This window comes from Lycorma delicatula, chromosome 7 (genome assembly GCF_047948215.1).
Source record: "Lycorma delicatula isolate Av1 chromosome 7, ASM4794821v1, whole genome shotgun sequence".
Classification (NCBI taxonomy): domain Eukaryota; kingdom Metazoa; phylum Arthropoda; class Insecta; order Hemiptera; family Fulgoridae; genus Lycorma; species Lycorma delicatula.
In genome coordinates, this window is record NC_134461.1 from 136679628 (window position 1) to 136701927 (window position 22300).

At 28.3% G+C, this 22300-nt stretch overlaps 1 protein-coding gene across 2 annotated transcripts in view; it reads right to left on the minus strand.

Moving 5' to 3' along the window:
- The window catches only part of LOC142327950 (alpha-tocopherol transfer protein-like), a 57456-nt gene extending 36061 nt beyond the window's left edge, over positions 1-21395 (minus strand). For both annotated transcript variants that reach the window (XR_012757130.1, XM_075371370.1), the window contains exon 1: positions 21262-21395. Coding sequence is in view for 1 of the 2 variants with exons in the window: in XM_075371370.1 (XP_075227485.1) it covers positions 21262-21282 (21 nt within the window). In the remaining variant the exon portion in view is untranslated. The remainder of the gene's footprint in view (positions 1-21261) is intronic.
- Between the last annotated feature and the right edge of the window lie 905 nt (positions 21396-22300).

Genomic DNA, 22300 nt, shown 5'->3' on the forward strand with positions numbered 1-22300 from the left:
TAATGGAATTGGAAGAAAAATTTAACGTCAACGAAGAGAATGGGAAGACGACATTAAAACTATTTCAGGACCTTATTACAGAAACTGAAAAAAAGATTGGATGTATTAAGGGTGAGTCCTATACACACCTTTACACCTTTGTAAATTGAACGATTTTATAATTCATTAAAAAAGAGTATTCCAATAATTATTATTATTAAGGAAATACAATGTCAGTATCGCAATACATTTTGTGTTGCACAGAGTGATGTTAAGTATGTAAACGGTTTCAGAGGTGCTAAGAGGTGATAGAAACAATAGGATTAATAAAATTATAAATGAGTTATTTTTTTACTTTTAACATTAAAATGAAGTAAAACAATTCTGTAATACAAAAATTAGAAAATTTTTATAAATGATATATTTATCTTAAAAATAAAAAATTTAGGAAAGTACGTTACCGCTACATTAAAATTTCATCTAATAAAACAAAAATACATAACAGCTCGTGTGTACTTATGTACGCACGTAAGAAATTATACTTCTTTGGCGTAAATAAAAAAATAATTTTTTACGCATTCAAATAAATTGTAACCGAGTCAAACGATTGATAGACAACATTAAATACCATGAATAAAAGTTTGAATAAATAACACTTAAGTTAAATAATATTTATTTTATACAGTTTTATACAAAAAGTATTGAGGTATTCTTTGTCATATAAAACAAAGTTCATCGAATATATTTCGATTAGTTTTGTTCCATTAATTCTTCGGATGACGATTAAATAGGCACGAGGGTTATGATATGAAAAATATGATACAAATGGTTATTTTATAATAGTGTATTTTATCAAAAATTTTGTTTTGGTAAATTTAAAATTATTTACGCAAAATCAAGAATTGATCTGATGTGTGCTATTTTCTGTGTCATTAAAAAGTATAATTTTACTCATAAATATACCCTCAAATCTTGATACACAATTTTCACAAAAAAAAAAAAATAAAAATGCCCTGCAATATAAATAAAGTTTTATGAATATGAACAACAATATTCACAATTTTAAATATCCGTGTATATAAATATATACTTATTACGACTCAATATCTTTTATGTTTACAATACGTGCTAATCACTTAATTGTATTGAACGACTGACTGAATTAAACACTACACGCCTGTGCGTGCAAACTGATCCACTTGGGTCTGCGCAAATCTTCACGGTGTGTTACATCGGCGCGCGCAACTTCCGTAACTTTCTGAAAATACACTCTGATCAGTTTTTCCTAACGCGAAGAAGAAGTATAACTTCAAAAATAATTTGTTACTGGTAGAATTTAGAGCTAGTGTGAACTGTATTTTTTGTTTGAGAGGTAGATGATGAAATGAAGCAACGCTATGTTCTTCTTGAATTTGTTGTCACCCTTGACATTTTAATTGAATTACAATAATTACATTAAACTGAAGAATGTATAACACTTCAGTCATAATTGAACTTGAACATTATCAAGAAACTATGAGTCCTCTTAGACTGAAATGAAAAATGCGGCCGCACTGGATAGGATTGTAACGAAGAATATAACTAACACTAATTGTCCATTCGGACGAAATAAATAATGCGACCGCACTGGGCGGATTCTAACGTAGAATACAAGTACGAGCTTCACATTCCGTTGAGCGCTAGCACCCACTGGACAGCTTCTAATTTTTGTATTACAAAATTGTTTTACTTCATTTTAATGTTAAAAGTAAAAAAAAAAATTGTTTTTATTTTCGCGGATGTATTGCGCTAAATTAAATTATAATAGAATCATCATAGTTTTATGTTTTGGTTTGCTGCACGCTTTCATGAAATAAAATTTAGTTAATAATTTGTTTATTTACAAGAGTATGAAAATTGAAAGACAAGACGCTAGCTTCTCTTAGTTGATAAAAAAAATCAGTGATTCATTATAGTCTATAAAAGTATTACATAGGAAAAAAATAAAAATATAATAAAAATACTATTAATTAAAAAAAATAGAAAAAATAAAAAACAAACTACATATTCTGAATGAAAGTAGTTATAAACAAAGTTTAATTTTTACATATTCATTAATCTATGCGTATCTGTTTAAGATCAAGTTTTAAACTGTTTATACGTGTGAAAAATGGCATTCTCACTTTTTGTATTAAATAACCTGGAAATCCTATTATATGGAAAGAAATAATGGCCGATTATGCATGATCGTTTAACAAAATTATTTAAGAGTGTAAATCTAGATACCGTGGTACGAGTAATGTAACATCATTTCAATTATTAAACAATCATTTAAGAGGTTATCTGAAGGTAATATATCAAGCAAACAAATATGAATTTAAAAAAAAAAAACATAATTATAAATATAAAAAGTATTTTAACAAAATAACAAGTAATTTAACAATTACGAATAATTTTTTTCTGTATTAATGAAATAATTATTAAGGAAATTCAGATATTAAAAGGTAATAAGAATATGTTTACAATGAATATGAATTTTAATATCTCTCCACCTAAATTGGCCACTGTTCAAAAGAAAAAAAAAATTAATTTTAATTATTAAGGAAATTAAGATATAATAAAGTAATACAATCGTTTTATAATTTGTATAATTTTTAATATTTCTTCATCTAAATTGGCCACAGTTCAAAAAAAGATTGAAATTTAAATATTTTGGTAAAGTTAAGTGGAATTAATATTTCTTTTAAATAGATTTTTTATACATTTTTTTTTTTTTATCTTAAGGACATCAAAGGACCTATCTTAGGGCATATCTTACCTAATTTTGATTGAGATATATAGATAATATAAAAAAATCTTTGTACAGTTTAGTATAGTGAATGTTAATTTACAATGGCTTACATAATTTTACCACTGTTAAATTTAGAAATATGAAATTTAACAGATACGTCTATCTCACAATTTAACAATTTATTTTGCGATATGAGATGACCATATGGTTCAATGATTTTCCACTAGAAATAACTCTTTAAATAGAAAATGTAGGATTGTGATATATCATTTTAAAGGTCATTATAAAAACAACAAAAAATTTGATATGAACACCACATGACTTCCTTGTACGCCTATTAAATTACATATATTGTTTATTATATTTTTTCATATTTTTTGTTGTTTTTTATTGAATTATTATTTATTGTAAAACTTTTTATAATCAAGGTTAATAATTACTAATAAATCAATATATTTAAATAAAAAAAAAGTTAAAAATAAAAAAGAAGGGAATGAAGTTTGATTCGTACCGATGTGCCTTCCCCTTGTAAAATCCAAATATTTCATTATTTAAAATTTTATTTGGCTGTAACTCTAGAACCAATGAAAAAAATACCACTTATGATATATTGTTGAAAAGCTCTCAATGAGATCTTATTATTGCAGTTAAGAAAAAGTCTAAAATCCGATTTTTTTGTCAAAAAATGAAATTTTTCGCGATTACAATACTTCCTTGTACTACGAAGTAAAAGTGATGTAAAAACTTCCTACAACTGTAACTAAAACGAAGCCAATTTAATATTTTTCACCTGTTTTCAAAATAAGTTAATATTACATCAAAAAGTAGAAATCTCATACGGTAAAATAAATCATTTCTAGGAAGGAACTTTTGATAAATTTCACTTTTCTATATTTAATTCTTAAGAAAAAAAAAACTATTAAATAGTTTCCACATTTCATTAACACTTACTACATTGCCACTATTTTCTATAATTTCGAAGTGAGGTACATTAATGGCACAATTCTGCAGTTAAAAACACAGTATTCTAATGTATTGTAAATTCACCGTAAAGACCTTTCCAGTTAATACATCATCTAAGCAATACCTTAACTCATTACAATATTTAATCCAGCCCTTTATATTTACTTTCCCGTCTAGACAACAGAGCTATAGCTCTAGAAGGAAAAGTTTTGTAAACGGTTCAATTTGGGCATACGTGATTTTTACCAGATCTTGACGTTTTGACACCTAAGGAACCCAAAAAACGGGATGGAAATTTTCCGGATGTTAATATTCGTATGCAATGTACGTGTATATGTAATGTTCGGTGTTGGCCTCTAAATCGCCTTTCTTTTCCAGAACTACTGAACCAATTTTGACCATACTTGATCAGATTACTTCTAAATATGGAACATTGATATCATTAAATTTTTAAGGGGATGAGGCTGTAGAGCAAGGTCACCTTCAGCATCTCGGGATTTTATCTAATTAAGGTGATATTTTCCGTAGGCACAACTGTTTGCAAAAAAAATATTTGCAAAATAGCACTCCTCCCCCAAAAATGTTCTAAACTAGTGGTTAAGTGGGCATACTGCGTGAATAGTACCCCCTGTTACCACAAGGAGCGCTTGTGTCTCCGTACGCCATCTTGTAATTCCCTTTTCCATCGTCCTTTCGGACCGGGAAATTTGAAATTCCTTAGGGTTGCCAATAAAATTTTTTTTTTACACTTTAAATATAAATTATTAATTTTATTTAATTTCGTTTATATTTTAAAGGTTGTTAGCACTGCAATACAGCTGTTGTAGGCGACTTTATGTTTGACGTCACAAGTGAGCGGGAGAATTAAATAAATGAATAATATTTAAAATGTAAAAACGTAACTCGGTCTGGCTGGGTCTCAAACTGATCCCCCGGACAAATCGGTACCTGGTACGTTACGCCTCGCGGCTACTCTAGCCTGCTGACTGTATAAACGAAATTTGTTGTATGTAAATTGTGAAATTACATTAGTTTAGTTAGTGCCGATCATCGCCGCTAGTACCGCCATATCCGCTCGAGTTAATCCGGTATGCGCGGGCGCTTTAGTTAGAATAATTGAATTAAATAAACGGAAAAATATTATATTTAAAAAAAAGATAAATATTTTAAATTAAGTGGCGTGTGTATGTGCATCAGAAATAATCGACAGTTTTAGGACTTTTCCGCGTTCTTTCTCGGAACGCGGTTTTACAAGTTTGTTGTCAGCTTTTCTTATCTCATAACTTACATATGCAATTAAAGCATTGTTTAATAAAATGAAAATTAATTTTTTCAACAACTAATATTAAAAAGAGACACCATTCGCTGGTTTACTACTTAATGTCAAATTTTTATATCCATTTCATGACAGTAATCACATTCATGTACGTATTATTAACACAAGAATAAAAATAATAAATTATGTAAAAAGTGGGGGAAAATAAACAAATTATATTATGACGTTTCTTTTATCTGTCATTCTTGGGTAAAACTATGTTTTACTACTTATACCTGGTGATTCAAAAAGGACTTTACAACTTTAAAAGTATATAAAAATTTATTGAGATAACTTACAGATTCGGTTTACGTCTCATTTCATAGAAAAACACATCATGTTTGTCACTCAACATTCACTTTGATTTGATATGGCTTCGATTTGTAATGCAACATACATTCCACTTGAAGTCGATTTCATTCCAAACTACGGCCAGCAATCGGGTATTACCACTGCATCTGCGGCGTTAATACAAAATCTTAGCTCAACAAGATCAGCAGGCAAAGGTGGTACATAAACCTGATCTTTAATGAAACTCCACAAGAAAAAATCTAGCGTGATCAAATCTGGAAATGAACGAGATGGGCATGCAATTTGGATCTTCACGACCGATTCACCGACCTGAGAATCGAATATCAAGAAAATCCCGGACTTCTAGGCGGTAGTAAGGTGTCCGTCTTACTGATAGTAATGACGTTTACCTTGGTCATCATCATCATCTAACTGGGGAATTAGAAACTTTTGAAGCATGTCTATATAAACGATACGATTTACGATTGCCTCTGGAAGAAGAACGGGCCGTACAGTCTTTGGTTGCTTAGGACACAAAAACCATTTACCGTAGGACTATCACGTATGTGCTGAAACGTGGGGTTTTCCAACCCTATATTCGGCAGTTATGGATGTTCACCTTGCTACTGATGTGAAACGTTGATTCATCACTAATTACATTGTCTAAAATGTATCGTTGTCTGCAATTCTATCCATTATTTTTGCACAAAACTACAGCCGAGTCACTTTGTCTTTATCTGTAATGTTTTGAACCACGGTAAGTTCGTATGGCTTCAAGTTCAGTAGTTTACGTAATAAGCGCCAAACACACGTTTGTGGAATGCCAGTTTCCCCTGATAAACGTCCAGTTGATTTCTTTGGATTACGTGCAAAGTTTTCTCTTTACGTGCAAAGATTTCTTTGCACGTAGTCCAGCAGAAAGCTTTGCACGTAGCTTCAAGAACGCGTGGGCATCCTGGTGATTTTTTATGTTCAACAGAACAACCTGTACACAACGAATGTTTGGTGCCAAGAGTAAATTATACGCCTACTAGTAGGCTCCCTACCGTACTCTACGAAAATTTCGTTGAACTGTAGTTGCTGACTGCAAATCGTGAAACCAAACCACACAGCGAGCATGTTGCGCACCAGTAAATATATCCATTTTTAATAACAATGGTGATAGCACTGGTGGCCAAATTCGGTACTAATCATCTACGTATGTTAAAAGTTGATGGATTTTGGTGTTAAATGAGACCTCAACCAAATCTGTAAGTTATTGAAGTAATTTTTATACACTTTTAAAGTTGTGATGTCCTCTTTGAATCACCGATATAACAGGAGTTAAGTTTTTTTATTAATTTAAACGCAAAACTATTCATAGCGTGTTTCTATTTTTTTTATTAGTTTTAGTTTTTTTTTTATTTTATGTAAATAAAGGTAGACATTTTTCGTTATTAATTACTTTTTAAACGGTTCTTTAATGTTCTATTACATTTTATTTAATTCAATAGTATTTTTAATTTATTTTAAAATGAAATTATTTTAAGTTTCACAAAATGTTTTAATTTTATTCATTAATGTTAAATAAATACATGAAGATTCCATCAAATCGATTTATTTTTTTAAAATAAATATTTATTTTTTTTAAAATAAGTAACAGTGTAACCATTCATCCAAGTGCAGTCGTTGATGAAATAGAAATTTTGTAGCGAGTGAAAAAAATGTTAAGCGTGATTGGAATTTGAACCCAGGTCCTACCGAATGAAATTAGAAATGCTATCATTTCGCTTCTGTGGTCGGCATTATAGAAAGTGAATCAGTTTATCTAATTTCTCACTCTTTTAAAATTAAAAAAAAACATATAAAAATTTTCAGTATGTCCACGTAAAGTAAGTTAAATTGCATTGTTCTGCTTTTTATTTTGATGTATTTATTCCATTCCTTTTGATTGATTATTGTAAATGAAATTAACAATATGTTATAAATTATAGATTCAATTAAAAGTTATAATTCAAATTTAGTTTTTCGAACATGGCACCGTTTGGTATAATAACTATGTTATATGAGGATACTTATAACTGACATATATAAAACTATAATCTTACATAATTAAAATGTTTTATATATATATATATAAAACAATTGATCGTCATTTTGTTAAAATTCGTCAAAAGTTAAAGTTTCAAGTCTAAGTAACTACGTCCGTATTGAAATACTTTCTCAATTGTTAATGACGATCAATTAATATATAATAATTAATCAATAATTAATTAATTATATCATATTAATTATATGATATATATATATATATATATATATATATATATATATATATATATAATTTAATTATGTAAGATTCTAGTTTTATATATGTTAGTCATAATTACTTACCCTCTTGAAGATGATAGAGTAGCCGGAAGCGCTCGAGGAAATCAGATTCGAAATTGATAAGCTGTTTTAAAATTATATATAAAAGTTATGAATATTATTACAACCTATTAAGTAATAAATTCAGGTTTTTACACGAGGAATTGAATAAGTAGACTTTTAATTTAAAAATATTTGAGATTTATATGTTGATTATTAATAAAAACACGTAAATTATTTTAAAAGGATCAATTTTTATTAACTTATTTTGAGTAATTTTTCAGTACTGTATAAAATAATTTTACTTTTTTAATTATTTTTCCCTTCATCCCCCGATTATTGTGCGGGGGTTTGAAGGGAAAGATTTAGTAGTATTGAATACAGAGTGAATGTAATTGAGTTGTCAGTCATCCGTTTATCAATCACATTTTATGTTAATTTTTGTGTTCTTAGAACCGGTATATAAACAAGTGAAAGGCTATTGGCATTAAGTTATGTAAACTGGTTTTGAACTTTTGATAGCAACATAACATTATAAAAAATTTAATATTTATTATTAATTCTATTAATTTTTGTAAGTAATGTGATTATAAAATGTATAATAATATTAATTATAGAATTATAAAGTTTTTTCTTATATTTTTTAGGTTAATTGTTTATTAAGCTTTTTATTATGAAAATGTTAATTATATATAATTTTTTTTTATAATAAAAAATAGAAGAGTAGTTGAATAATATTAATTACAAAGTTTATTAGGCATTAATATGATAGATAACAGGAAAATACATTGCCAAAATTATTACTTCTCAGGGGTAATACGTAACATTTACGGACAAGCCCCTAATTAATTTTTTCTACATCAAACAAGTTTATTTGAAACATTGTTTCAACATAGTGTTGTAATAATAATAATAATAAATATATAATATATACACACATGAGATCTGTCAAAAAATACGTATTAAAAAATAACGTATAAAACAAAATGTACTTTATTTAGAAGTTACTTGTCTGGGTCCCCTCCAAAGTACTCTCCTCCCCGACGCATACTCATCCCAACGGTGTTTCCACTTTTGCAAACAGTCCTGACTGGAGCGTCGTCGTGATGAAAAAACCGGTCACCACTCTTCCATATTTTGGCCTTTTCCGCCGGATAGCGTCCCGCAGATGTTTGATAACTTCAGTGAACTTCTGTGATGGTCAGATGTCGATTTGCTCGAACCAGAGTGTTGATTATGTCTACGTGTGAGTCGTCAGTTGATGTGGAAGGAAGGCCGTCCAGAACGCTCATCGTCTTCAAACGACTGATGACCATCTTTAAAACGTCCATGCCACTTAAAATATGTCGCACGCTTCATAGCAACGTCGGCGTAAGCCGTCTTGAACATATCAAAAGTTTCACTCACAGATTTTTCGAGTTTAATATAAAATTTCACAGAAACTCTTTGCTCGTTCAAGTCACTCATTCTAAAATCTACCAAACGAAAACACACTTCACAAATAACTGCGTAGCTAAGCAACCGATAATCAATCATATTTGCAATAAAAAAACTGCGTTGTAATCAGCTGATCTGTACGAACATGGCGACGCCAAGCGGATTTGACTGGAACCAACTGGACTCGAGCAATTCAAACAGTCTATGTATATCTTGAACAGACCTCGTATATATATATATATATATATATATATTTAATTTTTACAAATAATAATATTGAGACAAATTTAAATTACAGTACGTTCGGAAAGTCGCTGTGCAGTATGCTTTAAAATTATGTGGTACATTTTGTTCTTATGTGGGCTCTTTGGCGCTATTCAGTAATAAACGAAGACGTAAGGGTGTTGATTTGTGATTGAACCTGCTTCATTTCGTTAATCAGGATCAGTAGTTACGAGAAACGTAATGATGTCTTTCGATAGAGGAACGCAATTTTCTCGTTGAACGCATTTTTCTCGTTGAACACGTCTTTCATGAAGGTGATAAGTATAAAGATTTAGTGAGGCACAAGTTCTCTGAAGATTCCAAATACTCCTGTTCCTCACCGCCTTGCAGTTTGAACTCTTATCCAAAGATTCTTTCAGGCAGCAGGCTTTATTGAAGACTGTGATCGAAGTGGAAGATCTCTAGACTAAACGAACAGAAGCTGCTTGATATTTGGGATGTTATGGCCGTAATTCATCTAACGTTCAATGATTAATTTAGCATAGCATGATTAAGTTATCAATAGACCATGAACAATTGACGAACTTAAAACAGAAATAATGACATACGTACGAGATATTCTATTACCTTACCTGGTCAAACTGATAAAAAACAAATTGAAACTGTGCATTGTTGTATTGATGTTGGAGGAGGTCATTTTCAACAACTTTTATAAACTATTTCGGTTACTGTAATATCCGTTTCTATAAAATAATGAAATAAAAATATAAAATAATAATGAAGACAGTCTTGTTATTACATTTCTATAACTTCACTGCACAGTAACTCTTCGAACATGCTGTATTTAAATCCATTAGGTTAAAAAGCTATGAAAATAATAAATATTCTTAACTGTAAATTGAGATAAACTAAAAAATAAAAAAAATACATTTTCTTTTAACCTCGTTTCCTTTTTTAATTTTAACATTTAATTAATTTTTATTTTTTTAATTTAAGACTACACATTTAGTAATGAATTAAAAAAATGAATAATATTTTACTTTGTAGTTTATTTATTATTTTTTTTCTAATGGGTATTTTATTAATTTTTTAAAATTTCTATTCTATGCGTAAGTTTATTATAATTTAATGTTAAAGAAAAAGACTGATACTTATGTCATTTTGCTATAAATATAACTAAGAAACTTGTACTTTCATTAATATAAGTGAGGATGAATAATCGATCAGTTCTGTTATCAATCGTGAGCTGAAATTTATTCTAGAACGGCTGTATGTAAATTTCAAGTTAGCTAGAAGGAAAAAAAGAAAATAAAGATAAGCTGAATTTGATTAAAGTTTATAAAATAAAACTAATTAGTAATAATATCACATCCTCTCAGTTTATTTACGAACGTCTATCACATCTGATATTATCAAGACTGGCTCTAATTGACGTGATTTTCCGTAAAAGATAATTAATTTTTAATTGATAATCAGTATGCTCGCTAATGTATTTTTGTATAACGTGTAAACGACGCTTTACATGGTCTGTAAATATGTCGAAATCAAATAAATGATATTTTCTAATATCTAGAAGGATCAAACATTTCTTTTTTTAACTATTTATTTAAATGAAAATTTATTATTATTTTGATTAGGTTATATGAAATAAATTTAGTATGGAATCACCTGAGCTATTTTTTTTTTTTAATAATAAAAAAAGAAACCAAAATCTGTCCATCTTGAAAAATTGGAATAAAGATACGATATAAAAAAGTAAAAATATTTTACTTTAATTGAAACTCATGTATGTTTCCAAAAATTTAGCATTATTTTCCCAGTATTTTTTTAAATATTTTTATTTATAGTCGTATCAGCAAAGATGCAGTGGTAAACATGTAGTCTTGAACAGAGTCAGGCCGACAATTCCTGAAACGTATTGTTATTTGAACCCCGACCATCAAACAACACCGGTAACCACGATCTATTATTTAAATCCGAATAAAGGCAACTAACTACCTTTACTAGGGTTTGAACCTAAGAACCATCGACGTCAAAATCAACTGATTCACCGATAAGGAATTTTACAACTAGACCAACCCAGTGGGTTATCTCAGTATTTTGACTTCATGTGTTCATCCTTTTTATTAATAACTAGCAGACTGGGCAATGCTTCGCTATTGCTAGGTTTGAGTATATATAAATGTATTAAATTAACACAATTGAAAGTTAGATAAAACATAAACAAAATGAACATTACGGAACTTCACAAAATTGAACCTTTTCTTTTTACCCGTCTCCATTTCCCTATCTCCTTTTTTTTCTTCCCCATTTTCTTTTTCAAATTTTTCATTTCCCCATTTTTATTTTAACATATTCCCTTTGCCTTTTCCCCACCCCCTTCCATTACCATTTCCCTTTCCTTCCACCATTTCTCTTTCCCTTATTGCCTTTTCTCCTCTATCTTTTCCCACTTTTCCTTTTTCCCCTTTTTTAGATGTTTCCTTTTTTCGATTTTCCCTTTTTCCCTTTTCCGATTTTCCCTCCTACCTTTTTCCCGCGTGTAAATCGGTCCAGTAGTTTTTTAGTCTGTAGCGAACACACATATCGGAAACATTAAATGGAATTGTGAAATATCTAGTATAGCGTTGTTTTTCTAAAAAAAACATGTTTTTACCTGTCATAGATGTGATATTTTAGGTATATAAAAACACGCGCGTATTCGAATGAAACGTTGTGTCAACATTTCAAAGCAATCGGTGAAGAACTTTCGGAGATTTAAGATTTTGAACAAACGAACATTTACAGTTTTATTTATATAGATTGTTAAAATGGTTTTGGAGGTTCTGGAGAAAAATTCTTTAACGACCCAAAACTTTCTACACGTTATGCTTTTGTTTAAATACAACAACAAAAGAACTTTCGATTTTAAATTATCTTCAGTTATTTAAATATACACTACAAAAACTCTACATATAAATATTCCATAAAAATAATCTTTTTCCTTATAATACACAAAACAAAAATAGTTATAATGAGGATAATGAAATTATCTAATAATAATTATTTTAGTTTCTATTTATTTACAAGGTAAATTTTATAAAATTTTGTATATGCCAGTTAAGGTGTGTGTGTTTTTTGAATGAATAATAGTTTTTTTCTTTTATGATTATTTATTTATATTTATTCTATATGTGTAACAAACTCCTTTTTATATCCTTTTAGTAATAAAATAAATACGTTAGTTTAATAAAAGAGAAAATGACAAGAAATCTTTCTTAAAATATGCCTGTTTAAATAAAATAAAGTTTATAATATAAAGAGGTCTCAACTGGTACAATACAAAACGGCGCATATAGAATTTATCACTTGAAAATTTTTAAATCGTGTTATATTAATCGAAAAAATCACTTAAAATTTCCGTTCCTTCTTTTTAAAGCGACTACGACCATAGAAATGTAATTTCCTCTAGAACTCTATTTGTATTTAAACAAGTACTTTTTTAGATCCTAAGAAGGACATTCGTTCTACAATTAGGTGGAAGAATATAATGCTACAAACTGAATCCCTTTTCTTATAAACTATCCAATTTTAAGTTACGTTTTGGGTAAAATCTATTAATGAAGTATTTACAACTAAGATTGATTTGAAAAATTGTTAAGGTTATTATAACTGAATTACAGTGAGCAGGTAATTAATTGTTTTTTGGAAATATAGATAAAAGTTTTGTGCAATTATTGAAATAAAGAATAAGGATGTAACTGACTTTCAAATATTTCTGTTATATTTTAGTAAAATACTACCATTTTTTTTTTTTTAGTTTATAATATTCTCAAATATCAACCATTCAGATGAAAAAATGTCTGTGTATATAAGATTATTTCCTGTTGTATCTTAATGTTCGGTAATATTTTTAAATTTTATTAATTTTTTTATTCTAATAGAATCAGCCGAGAGCTACTGATAATATTAAACTTCGTTTAACATCACAAACATTGATATTAAATGAAGATCATTTAACATCAATTTTAAATTAAATTAATATGTTAAATTATTTAATTGATGTTAAGTGATCAATTTAAAACTGAGACGATTTGGTAAGAGAAGACTGAGAACAAGTTTAAAATGTTCAAATTTTAGATTAGAATATTTTTTATCTCTAATTTTTGTAACTTGTCGATAATCAGTGATGAAGAATCTTAATACAAAGTAAAAATCTTGAGTAAATATAAATTTACTTAAAAATAATATTTCTGAACTCTTATAAACAATAAAAAGCTATCATGAATATTATAGAATTTTTTTCGGTAAAAAAATCAAGCTTAAAATGTATTCTTTACTCAGAAAACAAAAATTAATAAATAATTTCTTATTTTAGTTCTAACTGTTGTCATATTTATTTTTTATCAAAAGATAAACAATAGTAAAAACATTTTACTTTGAATTGTTTAACTATAATAATATCAGTACAAACTTGTGCTGTATTAAGGTATTTATGTTAATGTTACTACTACTGGTAAAACCTGTTTTTAATCATTATTATAATTATTTCGTTTAGTTATTATTAAATTTAACCTACATTATTATTGTATTAGTATTATATCAAATTTTACTATTATTTATTTATTATGAGTTAAGTATAACAGAATATTTCATTCATAAAAAAGAACGTTTAATGAACGTTCTTTTTTATGAATGAAATATTCTTCTGAAATATTCTAGTTCTATTACACAACTTAAAAGTTCTGTAATAATATTAAAATATATTGTTAAATATACGAATTTTTAAATAAGTTTTTAGCGTTTAATCGTAGAAAAATTAAATTAGAAAATGCTCTTACTTCATTAATATTTATTTTTTATACGTGAGAACAAAACACCTCAAGCAACCAGGTGGCCCCATCGGAGAGTAACTAAAAACTTTTAAATGGAAAAGGTAGACTGTTTTACACATCACGTTAGTAAAGGCCATTAAAAAATTAAATATAAAAACTTCGCGCTTTGATAATTCTAAGTGTAATGGTAGCCATTTAATATTTTTCTTCCACAGTTCAAATGAGACCTTTTGTTTATACTACTTAGTTGTCTCATACTAAAAATATATAGTTTGTAAGTGGAGCTTTGCTAAAGTAAATTTTGAGTGTTTCATTACTGAGAAGTACTTTAAGGGCAACTGTAGACCAATTTTGAAACTAGCCGTGAAATATATTAAGTTATAATGTTTTTTGTTAACGTTAGCGAGTTTTGTTAACGTTTTTTGTTAACTAAGATTTTTACATCAATTTTTTTTTCTCTTAAATATCTTATAAAACTATATCTCATAAACTATCTTTTCCATTAAAAAACGTTTTCATTGCTCCCCATAGTAGCCTCATGGCCGAAAAATATATCGTTTCGGGGTACAAGATTTGCTAAATTTAATTTTTCTGTTGAAACGTTATTTAAGGGTTTTCAAACTTTATTATTAGAGTATAAATAAAGTTTTAGACGTAAATAGTTAGACAATTTTTTCTATTAAAAAAGAATGATATTTACAAAAATCTATTTCTAATCCAATTTTTTAACGATATATATTCAATTTTATATTTAAATAATAAAAAAATTACTGTAGGTAATACCCAATACTGTAGGTAAATTTAAAAATACGAGAATATTTTGAAATACTTATACTCAGAATATATACTTATACTTGAATAAATTATTTTTAAACATTTTTTCAAATATTCGGCAAAGATATTTGCGTCTTGACCTTTCTTCCGGAGGTCCCCGGTTCAAATCCCTGTCAAGTATGACTTTTTTATATACTAAAAATGTTTATTTTTATATTCCCACGTACATGCTTTTTGGTAAGCGTCCGTGGTGAATTAATTCAACAAACAAGCAAAATTATATAAAAGACTTAGACCCGGCTGCTGGGTTGAGGTGCCGGAGGCGACTTGGTCAAGCCCGGTTCTCCCTGCTCAGTGGTTAGAGGCGTAAGGCATTAAAGAGTATAGAACGAGACCCGGTCTCCGGTAAGGGAACCGGGAACGATATAGTTGGGTCTGGTACACCACTTCTCGGAGATTAGAGGCAGGCAATGAATAAGATCCACCTGGGGAAGCTGAATTGGTGGGAGGGGGCTGAACTGCCATGCCGGACGTACTGCCGGTAAGTGGGGAGGCCTCTTACAGTTGAAGGATGCTCTCTTGGCCTGAGGCCTGAGCTTTAATTGATTGTATGTCCGGCCCAGAGGAGTAAGAGATAATGAAAAAAAATAAAATAACCAAGCAAAATTAGTTATTTGTTGCAACTGATGATGAATTTGTCAAAAAAACTTTTTTAAATATAATTGTATCAACTTTATTAAACTGAAGATTATCTTTTTTTTTTAAAAAACAAAAACAAGAAAGACAGACCAAATTATATGTAAAACAGATAACAGGTATATTATTTAAAGGAAAATTGTTTTCATAATATTAAAAATGATTTTTTTTTATTGCTTTATTAATGGTTCATCTCTACGCACAATCCTACAATGAAAGCAAGCAATACACTTCACTGGATAAAAGAGGTAGACAGCAAGAAAAGTTTAGAAATGACATTTACAAAACAGCAGAACAGTTTAAAAAACTCTTGCGGGAAACTGCGCAAGATGACCGAATTTTATTTTATTTTTTTGCACGTTCCAACTTGTAGCATCATAACGAACTACGTTTCTAACTTGTTCCGAACAAATTTTTTCGACCTTAAATTGAGAATAACTGAAGAACAACTCAACCAATCTTCATCAAATTTTCACACGGACAACTTCTGATATACTACTACAGAAGATCTAAATTTCAATGAGATTGATCTAGTAGTTATAGAGATTTTTGAGCCAAGAAGTTTTATACATTGACCTATAATTAAATAAGAAAACCACAATTTAAATTAATAGTATTTTTTCGTACTCCTCATACCTCAAAACGTAATGAAAATTCATTTTCATCCCCTATTCACACGATGCGAGCGAAAGTAACACCATAATTTTTCGAAAAAAAGTTTTGTTTTATTTAAAACCAAAAGTAAAAAAGATTTTGTATGCTGACTATTGTATACGTATATTTAAGAAAAATATAATTTACGAAAGAGCCAGTAAAATAAAAAAGTGGACAGAAGATCTATCTATCTTAACTGTAATAATTTTTTCCATCACCACTTTGTCCAATAACAGTATTGACTAAGTCAAAAATTTACTTGTTTATTTACATTGTAACAGCAGATTAAGCCCTCTTACAGTTACTAGATAGATGATATATGGATTTGTAGCGTGTAAAAAAATACCGGGCCTGACGGGATTCGAATCCGAGACCTGCAGATGAAAGGCCGAGACGCTACCATTTCGCCTCGGATATCGCTTATTATTAAAATAATAATATTACTGCTAGAAAATGCGTAAAAAGAGTCCATATGTAAACGAAATTTACAAAAAAATTCAGCTATATTAATTTAATATTTGTTTTAAAAGCCCTTTATAAGTAAATGTATTATACCTATAATATAATATCATATTCTTGATACCTGATAGCGAACGATTTGAATTTTAAAATAGCATTCGTGATATTTCTTTACGATTGTAAAATAGAATGAAATTTTTTTATTGACAATTTGGAATCCGTGGTTTAATTAACATCTTCCATTTATTTATGCCATGGAATACTAGATATTTTCGTGCACATCTACTTTTATAAGTTGTGTACAAGTACTGATGTTATCCTTAGATGTATCACTGAACGAATATCATTGAAGAATTTTCTTTTCAGAAAACGTAAAAATTTATTCTATACAACCTCAATAATCATGTCACAAGTTTACGCTTTATATCAATACTATACCCAAAATACACTATTATATTCAACAATACTCTAATTAAGATGGCTGTGGACTTCGGGTATATAAAGTTATATTTTAAAAATATCTTTCAACCTGTTTGAAAGCTTTACATTTCACTTTTGCAGTGATGGATTTTCTTACATAGTAACAACAGGCTTCAGACCTCTGTAGTTACTAGATAGATGATATTTGAATTTGTAGCGTGTAAAAACCACCATGCCTGACCGGGATTCGAATCTGGGACCTCCGGGTGAAAGGCCGAGACACCGTAGTGATTTCAAATAATTATCGATGTAAAATTCTGGATCAAGAAGGTCTCTTAGACAATAATTATCTATTTTAGCAATTACTAACCGTCCGATTACAATTAACGATGAAAGATATCAATTTTGAAGCTTACAATAAATCTTAGTCTGCCTCGGTATTTGAACTTAAAATCTTTTGGAAGAAAGAAAGAGATTATCATTCCAAAACAGGGATTGACATAATATAGAAATAATAATAATAATAAAATTAAAATCTTAATAGTTTTTTAATAGTCTTACGTATTATTCTTAATAGCTTCTAAATAATGAGATAATAAATTTTTCAAAATACTGATTAATACTAGTCAAAATACTAATCCATCTATTGTTTTTTCTTATGGCCGCTTCATATTCTACTAGTACTGATACTTCAAAATTAATTTCCATGAGAGATCATAAACAAATAATAAAAAAATAAACAAGATCTCTTAGTCAAATACGATTAAAAATAGATCATTTTAAATTGTAATATTATTTTTAATAAGGTATATTAAACTGTTCCCAAACTGATGAAAGATACAGTATGAATATGCTGAAGACCAAAAATAAAGCACGAATGTGTAATTAATATTTTTAAATATTAAATTACTTTGCACAAGATTGTTGCACAAGATCTGCCAAAAATAATAACTTGATTATTCAATAAAAATAAAAAAAAATTAAAATAATTCAAATGATAATATTTTCATGTAATATACGCAAAGAAATTAATCGATAAAATTATTTTAAACATATACCATCAACCGTTCAGTGGAAATAAAATATTTTAATTCACTATTAACAGAACACAATATAAAGTATTTAAATTAGGTTGAAACAGTAAAACCTCCTATTTTTGGTACGATTTATTAATATTAATATTATTATACGATTTATTAACTATGAACAATCTGATAAGAGTTAAATATGTCCTTACCCTGATAAGGACTTTATTTTTTTTTGAAAAAAAAAATGTAAATATCAAATTGGTTAAATTACGGTTCCTGATCAAACATATCTACAACAAAATATTTCTTAAAAAAGGACATAGATATTACGCCAATGATACTACACGGAAGTGAAACGTTGCATTTTATCGACTTAAAAATGTTAAAGAAAATAGAAAGAAAAACACTGAGAACAATCCTAAGCCTCAAGAAAATAACAGAAGGATACACACTGAAATCCAACTAAGAACTACATGAAGAAATAGAAGAAAATAGACAATAGAAGACATCGAAGAAGTGATGAAAAGAAAAAGACTGTAATTCCTGGGAAATGTGTCAGGAATGGACAAACAGAAACTGAATAAAGCAAATATTCATTACATTCTGGAAAAGAAAGAATAATGGTGAAAAACTTCACAATGAAGAAAGAATTATAGAACCTAGCGATCAAAGAACAAACCTACTGGGTTGGTATAGTGGTGAACGCGCCTTCTCAAACAGTTGATTTGGAAGTCGAGAGTCCAGCGTTCAAATCCTAGTAAAGACCAGTTACTTTTTTACGGATTTGAATACTAGATCGTGGATATCGGTGTTCTTTGGTGGTTCGGTTTCAACCGTACATCTCAGGAATGTTCAAACTGAAACTTTACAAGATTACATTTCATTTACACTCATACATATCATCTTCGTTCATCCTCTGAAATAATACCTGAACGGTAATTCCCGGAGGCTAAACAGAAAAAGAAAGAAAGGGATCCAAGAGCAGAAAGTAAATGATGGAAATATATTTAGACAAAAACATTAAATTATACTTGAAATGGTTATAAAGAAAAAGGATCACATCAAAGTGAAACGTTCCAAAGACACAAAACACGTGGAAAGAATGAAAAAAAATATTAGGAGAAATGAAAAAAAGACCAGAAGAAATGATATTTGCGTATTCAAATATTTGAATATTTAAAAAAAAGTTGTAAATTTTTCGAAATTCAACCTTGGAAGAGATGAAGGAAAATAAAAATAAAAAACTGAACAATGATTGAAAATTTTTCCCATTATACTAAATGAGATATTCACTAGATGTGGGATTGCAAATACTGTTCAGATAAATATATAAAAATCATTTTCAGCGGTTTTTGAATTTCGATTTTTTAAGGGGTACGACGTTGTACTCAAACAAACCCACTGCCCCTATTACTCACACCTAACAGCCACTGGTAGATCACTTAAAATTTTGGGTTAAGCTCTTGCTCTGAAGAAATTAATACACTGATATATTTTTATAGATTGAACAGACTTTAATGTTTATTTATCATTATTCTCACAAGCATGAGTTTAATGAAAACAAAAGGTCCAGACTACAGAGGAGGGCTCGCTTCGTTCGCCCTGACCTACTTAAAAATCAAAAATGATAATATAAGTTTTGATGTTACTACAGCCGGAACAGCCTCTCACCGCGAAGTGACATGCAAATAACCATATAACGTGTACGAAGCCACGATGTGAAAGCTAGATGTTAATAAATAAAAATTTTTATAGAAAATAACATTTTAATATGTAAAATAATATGAATGCCCTCTTGAGTTTTTTTGAGGTACGGTCGTCTTATTTAAAGTTAAAATATTTCAAAGTTTCAAGGTAAGATCTCTTTGGTATTATTTACCCGTATTATTTCACGAATGAAACACACTAGACTATAATATTGAATTTCAACGATAAAATTGTTTCAAAATTGATAACATACTTCCAACATACTAGACAACAGGTGTCTGATCAACTCAGTTATTAAAATGAATAAATACTTATAAAAACTTATTTTAAAACTAGCTACTCGTTATCCGTTTAATTACATTAATTTTGTTAAAAAAAAAACATCAAATTTAATTAATTAAAAAGAGAGTTTCTTTTTCTGTTCAGCCTCCGGAACCACCGTTAGGTATTACTTCAGAGGATGAATAAGGATATGTGTGAATGAAGTGTAATCTTGTACAGTCTCAGGTCGATCAATCCTGAGGTATGTGTTTAGTAAAGAACGCCGGTATCCACGATCTAGTATTCAAATCCGTATATAACTGCCTTTACTACGATTTGAACTTTAGAAATCAACTGATTTGCTATGAGGAGTTCGGCACTAGATCTACCGAGTAGATAATAAAAAAGAGAGTAGAATGTCAAATTTTTATATCTAACTTTAATTATGATGTAGCAACCCCTTAATATATCCAAATCATAATATGATTAAGGAAAATATAAATAAAAATTAATTTCAATAAATATATAATCTACCACGAAAAACTTCGAGACTGTAGGTTAAACAATTTCTGAGATATTCCGATGAATATTACACATAGATAAATGTTTACATCATATAGAATTTTATAAAGTAAGATTTATTTTTATAATTATTTTTTTTTTATTTAACTCGGGAATCTCAAATGGATAAATAAAAAAAAGCATGTGTATAAAGGGATGATCACTCTTTTATAGTATTACAGTAATATAACAAATCGTAAATTATATTAACGTATTAATATTTACAATTAATATAGTAATACATGTGATTAAAAATATATTTTTAATCTTAAGATAAAAAATTATAATTATTATGTTTATTAATTTTTAATTATAATTTATAATAATAACTTTTAATTTATTATAAATATTTTTAATATTTGTGATTTATTTCTTAAAAAAAAAAAAATAGTAAATGAATAAATATTTTCTGATATTGAACCCGAAGAAAATAATTAAAACAAAAGTAAATTAATTCATCTATAATACGAAGCTTTAGAGTACAACTACAAGGTAAAAATAATATTGTAATTGAAGATTAAAGAATAAATAAATAAAATAAAAAATAAAAATACTTACATTAATTACATCGTTTGACATATTGATTATTTAAAACAGCTCCTTTATTTTAATGTGTATGCAGTATCAATTCTGTTATACTAAATTAGCGATGAACGTTAAGTGTGTAGTAATTGATTGGTGTTTAGTCTTTAATAAGTTCCCAAGATATCAGCCTGTTTTGTAGATTGCACTAATATATATAGAGTTACGTGTATCAATGATCTGTGTTTAGTATCCCTCTAAGCAACAATAAACAGAAAAACTTGCCAAACTTGTTTTGCGTAACTATTTTTTTTTTCTTTTAACATGGCTTAATCAATGAACTCGGATTAATAATAACTGTACTTATTTTTTATCTGTATTCCTTGATATTAAAAATTACATTACAATAAAAATAAATGTTAATTAAAAGTTATAATTACTGTAAGGTGTAAAGAAACACTCTTACATTTCTTTTTTGAACGTGAGAAAAACATTACAAGATGTAATGATAATTTCCTACTTGTTAAATAACGATTTAAAAATCTTCTATTTTTTAAATATATTTAAAGGCCACTAACAAAAACAAAAAACAAAAAAAAAAACGGGCCATTATTAATATTTAACAAAAACTAATTAACACATAATTAAAACATACCTATTTATTTATTCACATATTTAATTTCATATTTGCCTTCTGTACACATCTTTATTTTATATAAATAAATTGGAATCTACATGTGTGTTTGTTTTCCTCGATATTCCCTTAAAATTAAATAACCATTAATAGGAACCTTTCAACAAGGTATTAAATGAATATTAGCCAGGATTTATTTTTTAATCGCTTCATGTTATACTATTAGGAAACTAATGAGGGTTAAATGAGAAAAAGTCATTTTTCGGTTTATATTGTTTTGAATCTGATGTAATCATGTACAAATATTACACCAACATTTTCATTATTAAATATTGATTTATTCTGGTAGCAAAGGTATTTATAATTTATAAATAATTATTATTTTTCTGTTTTGGAGTATTTGATTTATACTCGTTGAATTTCTAATCGCCTAAGCTAAAG